This window comes from Mustela lutreola, chromosome 9 (assembly GCF_030435805.1).
Source record: "Mustela lutreola isolate mMusLut2 chromosome 9, mMusLut2.pri, whole genome shotgun sequence".
Taxonomy (NCBI): domain Eukaryota; kingdom Metazoa; phylum Chordata; class Mammalia; order Carnivora; family Mustelidae; genus Mustela; species Mustela lutreola.
The window spans coordinates 25,826,458-25,835,802 of record NC_081298.1 but is presented as its reverse complement, the minus strand read 5'-3'; the positions used below and the strand labels follow the sequence as shown (position 1 = coordinate 25,835,802).

The 9,345-nt window shown below is 46.6% G+C and overlaps 1 protein-coding gene across 3 annotated transcripts in view; it reads left to right on the top strand.

Moving 5' to 3' along the window:
• Nucleotides 1–2,169: 2,169 nt before the first annotated feature.
• Nucleotides 2,170–9,345, top strand: part of ASXL1 (ASXL transcriptional regulator 1) — a 77,447-nt gene continuing 70,271 nt past the window's right edge. For 2 of the 3 annotated variants that reach the window (XM_059133569.1, XM_059133567.1), the window contains exons 1-2: nt 2,170–2,737; nt 8,410–8,492. In XM_059133569.1, the coding sequence (XP_058989552.1) occupies nt 2,681–2,737; nt 8,410–8,492 (140 nt within the window). In that variant the 5' untranslated portion in view covers nt 2,170–2,680. Of the gene's footprint in view, nt 2,738–3,112; nt 3,236–8,409; nt 8,493–9,345 lie in introns of those variants that run through there. The other variant, XM_059133568.1, reaches the window with a different exon arrangement.

Sequence of the window (9,345 nt, the reverse complement as noted above, 5' to 3'; positions counted from 1 at the left end):
GGGGGAAGCAGGTTCCCCACCAAGCAGAGAGCCCAATGCGGGACTCGATCCCAGGACCCTGAGATCATGACCTGAGCCAAAAGCAGAGGCTCAATCCACTGAGCCACCCAGGCACCCTTAAACATATAAAGAGTGAATCTTTTCTAGTTACTCCTTGGAGGTCAGAGAAGGGTGAAACTACTCAAGAAGAAAACAGTTGAAACAAGTCAAATGACTTGTCAAAGGTAACTGTGTCAGCTGCAGACTAAAAAAACAACTTTTGCAAAACAAAAAGAATCAGGTGAAACAATTTTGTGGTGGTGATGGTAGGGGATTATTATTCCTTTCCTCCTTCTTGGGGTGAAGAAAGGGAGAAAGATTTTATTTTTTTAACTTTCTACAGTCTATTTACTTTGCAATATTTTATTTACTGGGCATGGACATCTGTGTGATGAGCATCAAAGCAGGAGCACTAGCTTCCATGGTGTTAGGACTAGACAGCACAGTAGGGGTCTTCTCTAACTCTGGCTCTTCCATGTGCTAACATCAGGGAGAAGGTTCTTTCCTCACCCAGGGAAACCTTTCAAACGTGGCCTTTGATTCTGTCTTTCTAATTTCGAAGAGCTGCTTATTAATCCAGCTTAAAACTGGGTGCCTGGGTGGCTCAGTGGGTTAAAGCCTCTGCCTTCGGCTTAGGTCATGATCCCAGGGTCCTGAGATTGAGCCCCCAAATCAGGCTCTCTGCTCAGCAGGGAGCCTGCTTCCTCCTCTCTTTCTGTCTACCTCTCTGCCTACTTGTGATCTCTGTCTGGCAAATAAATAAATAAAATCTTTAAAAAAAAAGAATTTCTGGACAAATAAGTACAGAAAACCTATGTGTTCAGTACTCTGAACCTCATTTCATTTCATACTCTGCAACCAAGGCTCAGAGGGGCTCAAGGTTTCATACTCTGCAACCACTGGCTCTCAGCTTATACTAATTATTAAACACTTGTTCTATACCAGGAGCCACATTATATGGACCTAATGTCAAGGTCCCGCTTCACACCCTCTTCAAGTCTACCAAGTGTTTTATGTTAATTTTAATCCTAATAGTGCTGTGAAGTATTAGACTAATGTAGATTTTAAAAATTGAGGCTCAGGGCACCTGGGTGGCTCAGTGAGTTAAGGCCCCTGCCTTCTGCTCAGGTCATGATCCCAGGGTCCTGGGATTGAGCCCCACATGGGGAATCTCTGCTTGGCAGGGATCCTTCCTCTCTCTCTGCCTACTTGTGATCTCTGTCAAATAAATAAATAAAATCTTAAAAAAAAAATTGAGGCTCAGAGTAGTTGAACCCTTAGTTTTAGGTACCCAGGGGGTGACTTAGCCAGGATTCCAGCATAGGTCTACTTGACTCCAGGGCCTGTGTTTTCCTCAGGGTACCACCTCTAAAAAGGCCTCAATTGCATTCTGGTCAGTATGGTCCGAAAGTCCAAGTTCTTTACGCCTCATTATCACGAAGTTTGCCAAATGGTTAAGAATGCTCTAGGCTGCGGAAGCAACTTCTGCAAACATATAGTGGTATTAGCAGCATGAAAACACAGGAGGAAATGGGGAACTGTTTAGGTCCATCAAACGTGGAATAACCGTTTTACTGGTATGAGTGTCTCATTGTCTCATTATTATTCAGCGGTGAGTCATTTAGGGCAGGACCAAAAGGGAAAGTCCTGTCCCTTGTCATCTCTATGAAGTGTCGGTGAAAACCGTTTAGGCGGGGAAAGGCACAAAGAGCGCACTGGGAGTCGAACTACCACCAGTTCTCTATCTCCACCCTTAACCGCCCAGGGGCCGGGATGCGAGAAGCTCCGAAAGGGTTAAGCATAGCTGGGGAGTCCAGCCACCGCCCCTTCCCAGCATCGCCTCCCAGAATGCCTCAGGCTCCCAGCCAGTTCCCGCACATCGCGAGACTCCGCCCAGTCTCTTCCCCGAACTACTGCCCGTCGGTCTTCTTTACCGAGCTCTGTATGAGGGGGAGGAAAGTAGGGGAGGGCGGAAAAGAGCCGCGAGGCACGCCGGGAAGTGTGGTCCAAGCGTTTCATGCAGCCATATTCTTCCGGAGCGGGGGAGGCCAGAGAAGCAGCCGGGACTACGATTCCCAGCCGCCCTTTCGGTTTGTTTTTGTTCAAAAAAAAAAAAAAAAACCCCACACTCCCCCTCCTCACTCTTCACACACACTCACACACACACACACCCACGGCGGACACGCACACACCCGGGCGCCGAAGGGAAAGCCGCGTCTCGCCTTCCTGCCCCACCGCCAGTCCTGTCTTGGCCCCTCAGCAAAGCGGGAAAGCGGAGGCTGGAGCCGTGACCTCTGACCCCGTGGTTATGCGGAGCCGCCGCATTCCTTAGCGATCGCGGGGCTGCCGCCGCTGCCGCCGCCGCCGCCGCCGTGGGCGACTGACGCAGCGCGGGTGCGTGGAGCCGCCGCCACCCCTCCCCCACCGCCGCCCTCGCGCCGGGTCTCGCGCCAGCCGGTCCCCGGGCGCCCGCCCCCTCTCCCCGGCCGCACCCGAGTCCTCGCGCGTCGCCGCTGCCGCCGCCACGCGCCCCCCGCCGCCGCCGCCGCCACCGCTGCCCCAGCCCCAGCCCCGCGCCGCCGCCACCCGCCCCGCCCGGAGGTCCCGCGTGGAGCCGCCGCCGCCGCCGGGGAGGAGGAGGATGAAGGACAAACAGAAGAGGAAGAAGGAGCGCACGTGGGCCGAGGCCGCGCGCCTGGTGAGGCGGGCCGCCGAGGGGGCTCAGTGGGGGACGCGGGGGGGGGTGGGCTAGCAGAGCCCCCTCCGCGGGTAGGGGGAGGGGCGAGGCCCTGCCCACTGCAGGAGGGGGCGGGGCCACCATTTCTCTAGGAAAGGGGCAGCTTCCCCCACCCCCCAGGCGTTGGGTGGGGGAGAGGTCCCCCGCCGGTCGGTAGTGGCGCCTTTTTCTGCAGCTCCCCCACCCCCTAAATTCCTGCGGAGGGGCGAGCTGGCAGGCCGGCTCCTCCCCCTCTGGGCGGCGGGGCCCCAGCCTCCCCTCCCCCACTATTTGGCAGCGTCTGGGGGTCTGGGGAAGCTTCGTTTATGCACTCGGGGGAGTTAGGTTTCCGGGAAGGGTCGGAAGCTCCTCCCTCGCTTCCTGGTGGGCCATGGGGTGTGTGTTTGACTCCAGGGGTCGGAAAACACCCCCGATTTTAAGGACGCGAATGACATTTTGAGCTTTGCCAATCTAAACCAGGTGTGTGGAGGGAAGCAAGTGCTTACTCCCAGGTGGAACTTGGGAACTTTAGTGTATTGTTGGGGACACCTGGGAGGTTTTCAAGAATGTTAGTCCTGAAGTCGTAGTTAAGATCTGAGTCTGAAATTCAGACTTGAGTAGGGACCCTCAGTGTCTTCATTTTAACCAGCTTGCCATGTTGAGTGTAATGCAGGTGGCCCGGGACCACACTTTGAGAAACGCTGACTAGAGCGTTTTACTTCATAAGCTATACTGGAGATAGGCACTCTGCAGAGAACTGACTCTACTTTGCAAAGGATGTATGTGTGTGTCCTCCTCTCCTTAGTGTCCTGGTGCGTGTTTTACATGAAGTGTTGGACAAAGACCAAGTATCTGTGAAGATTCTGCTGAGGACTTAGCAAAGGAGGGAGTAATTTGAGTGTTGAAGCTGCGGTATGAGGAGGGTTGTGTGTTTTGCTTTCATAGCGTCAGAGGACTTGTAAGCGAAATACCTTCCTTTTGGATTTGCACCCACAAAGCTAAGACACTGGGAGACATGTTCTTATAAAATATTGGCAGGTGCCAATAGTAACTTCTCCCAAAGATGTCACTTCCTCAAGAGCTATGTACAGAGTAGGGTTATAGTGTGGATAGCGTACTTGTCTCTTCACACCTTGTAGTTTATATATAATTGCTATAATTCACTTTTAATGATGAATGAAGCTTTACTTTACTTTCTGATCTTTTACTTTATTGGGAAGTGAGGTTCCTTCCTCACAAGTGTTGCGCAAAGAGATGACTGTTGTGTTGGGGGTCGTTATAGCTCCATGGTACACCTTTTCTTTCTTGGAGCATGTAGAATTCAGTTATTCACTTAAAAGAACTGTTTGGTTTACAAGAGAGTGTTCACTGGTATTCCTGATTGTCTTCCCCAGGCACTTGTTGCCCAATGAACAGAAATAGCAAGTGTCTGCTCAAGTTTCATGCTTCAGTTCACTTGTTTTAGTTCGGCATATGAAATTTGAAGATTTTGAAATTCTAAATATTTTTTGACTCAGTCAAAATTGGAAGCTTTGGCTAACTTTGAGATCTCTTGGAAATTTTAGGATTTCTCCAGTGTTGTCACACCTGGAAACAAATTTAGGCCTGAAGGAGAGGAGGGGAGAGCCAAAGAATGTGCTTGCTTTCCTTTTCCTCAAGCTGAGTCTTGGGTGTTCATTGAAATTTTCTAAACTCCTGGTATGCAGGTGTTTATGACTCTGGACACCAAAAGGAAATTTGCCTGCTAGAGTTTTACTTGTTAGAGGTAGGTGAAAGTGCCTTTAAATCCCGTGTTATGTTCTAACAGAATTCTAAAGTTTATTTGTCTCAAAGCTCTTTTGGCTCTTACAAGTTGAAAGACTAGGAATTCAGTGTCCACTGTTCTGTTCAGCCGCTTTAGGTTCTTGAACTTACTGTGATCTGAACTCCAGTATCCAGGTTGTTAGTTTTGTTTTGTCACTGGGTGAACTTCATGTCAGTTTATCTGAGTAAGTTATTTCTCTCTTTGTTTTATGGCTCTTCTTTAAAAAATAATAGGAACAGGAATGACTTTGTAGTCCCCTTAAACATGTGAAAGACAACTTGTGGAAATGTGGCATGTAATTGTGCATATCTTTTATTGTTTTTTATAAGAATTTTCTGTCCCTTTAGACAAGACCATTTGATGGGTGAGAGGCAACTTTTTAGAGTCATCTCCCCATTTAAAGAAAACTGCTGCAACACCCAAGTGCTGGGGAGTTTGAGAGAGCTTATGCTGGACAGAGCAGCTTGACTAAAGAAAGCCTTAAGGGGAGGGCAGGCGATTAAATCTACTCTTCAGACAGGTGAATTTGGAGTGCTTGCCCTGGCAATTAGATGCACTTGCTTTGGGGTGGTTTCATATTGCTCCTGACCTTGCTTAGATTGGTGGCTAGAGTGATACTGGGAATTCTAAAAAAACTATTTTGGTAGGAAAGAGACTTCTGGAGAATTTTAGTCATGTAGTATATCCCAGGAGGTTGGCTTTTGCAGATGTTAATTATGTTGTTGAGGAGTAGATACTCTTCTTTCAAACATTTTGTAGTATTGTCTTTCCTAGATATAAGAGGTAGACTTTAGAGGGTTGGATGGTATAAATCCTACTCCTTGTTAGGAACGATTTGTTTGGGAGAAATAGCCAAGGGGATTTCCCTTTAAATTGAATGTCCCTAAATGGATTCTCCCTCGCTTTGAGAAATTCTTCATTGTCCTTTTTATCTTTCACTTTGATTGAGGACTGACCATTCTTACATCAAACATTTTTTTTTCTCTTTGAAGTAGGAGAAGAGATACTTTTTTTTTTTGTAAAGTGTGCTAGAAAGACAAGGACTAGAAATAGAACACTGCTGAATTGTTCTTACACTAAAAGCTGGAGGCATATACAATTATAATAAAAGTGAATACTTTGTATCTTTTGATGTAACTTCCTTTTAGAGAAGTTAGATTCTCAGGCTGTAGATTCTCTTAGATTCTCAGGCTCTTCCCTACTGCTGTTTAAATAATTGGTAACTAATTTTTCAGAGTCATACTGCTGCTTAAAAAAAATTACGGCACAAAAATTCGCTAGCTCAGCTCTCATTTAGAGAGAAGTGCTGTCTGTGGCAGTGAATATTAGTAGCTTCTAACGGTTTGTTGTGGGTTTGTTCAAGTCAACACTGTTTAACTTGGCACTCAGGTTCTTAGAATACAAAGATGGATAAGATTTGCTCTTGAGATGGGGCGCCTGGGTGGCTCAGTGGGTTAAGCCGCTGCCTTCGGCTCAGGTCATGATCTCAAGGTCCTGGGATCGAGTCCCGCATCAGGCTCTCTGCTCAGCAGGGAGCCTGCTTCCTCCTCTCTCTCTCTGCCTGCCTCTCTGCCTACTTGTGATCTCTGTCTGTCAAATAAATAAATTAAAAAAATCTTTAAAAAAAAAAAAAAAAGATTTGCTCTTGAGGAACTTATGGTCTTCTGGGAATGGAAGGTCTAGACCCATGAATAGAATTTTACTACATTCATGATAAGTGCCATCATAGATGTATGTATAATAAACAGACATCCTGGTTCAGGCTTATTGTCCAGGCTTCATTATGACTGGTTCCTCCTTGCACTCAAAAGTGTCCTACTTTGGAAGGCAAATTAACATGTGTTGTGGACTACAAGAACACTGAAAAGAGACATTTAACTCTGCCTGGCAGAGGACAGAGAAGGCTTCCTGGAGGAAGTTGCTTTTCAAACTGAATCTTGAAGGGTGAGTAGAAATTAGGCGCCTCACGGAGGATGTTAGGAGCTGGTGAGAAGGAGCTGGTGGTGTGTGTGTGTGTTTGTGTGTGCACGCTTGTGCACAGGCAGGGTGGAGAGTGTGGGAATTGGGTAGAAGAACTACCCATAGTTATTGGAATGTGAAGTTGTGGAGTATCAGTTTGGTATTCAGGTAGAGAGGCAGAGACCAGATTCCAAGGGCCTTGTGTGCCAGGCCCGTGAGCACATATTTATGCTGGGCACCAGAGGCACACACTTCCACGGTCGGTTATTTGTAAAACAGCTCTTACAAGAAGACAGCAATATTCTTCCATCATAAGTCAGGCCACTGAGGCTCAGGTTGGGTAGGTAACTTGGCCAAGTTTGGAGGGCTAGCATTTAAATCCAGGTCCGTCTGGTTCTAAAGCCTGTGCTTTTCCAGTGAGCTGGTGAGTTCTTCTTAGAAAGCTTTGGCCTTTGCTGTATGTGATTAGATTGCTGTTGAAGAATTTTAAAACGGGGAAAGTGACGAGGGCAGATTTATTTTGTTGGGTTGACCTCAGGCTATAGCAGGTAAGTTCTGCAAGAGCAGGGATTTGGTCTTTTTTACTGTTGAATTCTAGAATTGTTCCTGGCACGGGGAAGTATTTCATGTATTTGTGGAGTGAAGGATGGTGGTGGAGAAAGGATCGATTTGAAGAAAGCAGGGCTGGTTGCAGGGATATTAGCCAAGGGGCTGTGTGTTGGGTGAGGGAAGGAACTGGGGGACAGGTGAGAGAGTGAAGGGTGCTGCCTAGGTTTCTGCATTAGGTGCTGGAGGAAGAAGGGCAAAGAATTGGAGTTGCAGGTTAGATGAATTACAGCAGATGATGGGGGGGATATGGGTCCAGAAGTGAATATTTGAGTCAGAAGCTGGGTAGGCTAGAGGTGGATATTTGGGAGTTAGCAGACTATAGGTAGTTGTTGAAGCTATAGTTGAAGTTGAGAGGTGATAATACTACTTGAAGAGAATGTAGAATTGAGAGAGGCTAACAATGGGACCATGGTAAATAGGGGCTTGATTTCAGCATCTGCTTCTCCAAAGCTTGACTTCCTTTAGTGCTGGGGGCTCGTGTTCTTCTGCCAGGAGACCCTTTAGCAGCAGTCCTTGTCAGACTTGCTTCACATTTTCTTTGTGACAAAGCGGCGCTTCACTTAGTTGTTACAGTTGTAAAGGGACTGCAAGATGTTGTGTGGAGTAGCCTCAGCAGCTGATGGTAGAGACAGTGCAGAGATACTGACAGCTTTCCTCCTCCCTTAGAAGGATAGCATTTCTAAAACATCTCCGCTCCATCCCGTGAGAGAGCTGCAGTTGCTCGCTGGAAAACTGCTGCCATGACTTTGTTGGAGACGATGCTAACACAAATGGGACGTTCTGTTTCTTGTTGCTTTGCCTGCACCAGTCATACAGAATCAGAGCCTCATGTTGCCAAATGGAAATATGTACTGTGGCAGTTAACACCAAAATTTCACAACACAGTGGCGAAACCATCACTTAAAAATATGGGCACTAATGAGACTTCTATGTCGGAGTGCATTTCTGTCTTGTCATTATTTTGTAGCTTGTGTATTCTGTGCTTTAGTCATGTGAACAATATGAAGTTAAGCAGTAACCAATGTTGCTAAGGCCCAGCCCCCATATCATAGCACGTGTGCTAAGAGGATGGGTGTTTTTAGAATTAAGAGTTAGAATATTTATGCTAATTTTGGTCACTTTTAGCAGCATCTTAGATAGATATGTAATTTGGTTTTTGAAGCAGGATTAACTCTGGAAAAACGAAATTGATAGCCGTGGTGCCTCACAGCAGAACAGGATATGGACTGATGGATATAAATGGAAATTGTGCACTAAAATCGGAACATTTATATTTCTTCAGGTACTAGAAAACTACTCGGATGCCCCAATGACACCAAAACAGATTCTGCAGGTCATAGAGGCAGAAGGACTAAAGGAAATGAGGTTTGTATTGTTCTTATTGTTCAAAAGCGTTTCATAGGGCAGAGGCCTATCTGTAGATAGTGACATGATTAAGTGTGTAATATGCCTTCTCTCTCTATGTGTCTCTTCATCTCTCCACCCCCCCTCACTCCCCCACCCGTCCCCGGTTTGGTGTAAAGAACTCTTCTCCCAGGTGTGTGTCCTCTGAGTGGCAGGTGGGAGTGGGTGAACATCCATTTGTTTTCTTTAGAGATGCAGCGGCTTTCCCTATTCTTGTTCTCCCTTAAATCTTGACATTGAGTTTGTTCTTTGTGTACAGAATCCACGTGTTTTCTTTTGTATTCTCTTGCACATTTTAGTAGAGAAGGGGCAGACTCTGATAGACTCTTTCTTGTTTAAAACTTCCCTTCTTTCTATATCCCTGAAGTTCTTTGTTTTAGGATCAAGAGAAGGGTGGTTTCATCACCGTAACACCACTGGCTTTTTTTCCTCCCTACTGATTCTAGCCATTCATCATAGGAATATACTAAAGTTTAGCGTGACCTGATTTTATTCTCCTATGATGTAGTTTTCCTAGAGAAGCAACAAGTTAGAGACAAAAAGAATTTCAGGCATGAAAATCAGTGGTTGGTTTGATTCTTCTCTCTTCACTCTCACCCCAGCTTCCCTCTTCTTCTTTTTTTTTTTTTTTTTTTTAAAGATTTTATTTATTTACTTGAGAGAGAGAGAGTGAGAGAGAGCATGAACGAGGAGAAGGTCAGAGAGAGAAGCAGACTCCCCATGGAGCTGGGAGTCCGATGCGGGACTCGATCCCGGGACTCCAGGATCATGACCTGAGCCGAAGGCAGTCGTCTAACCAACTGAGCCACCCAGG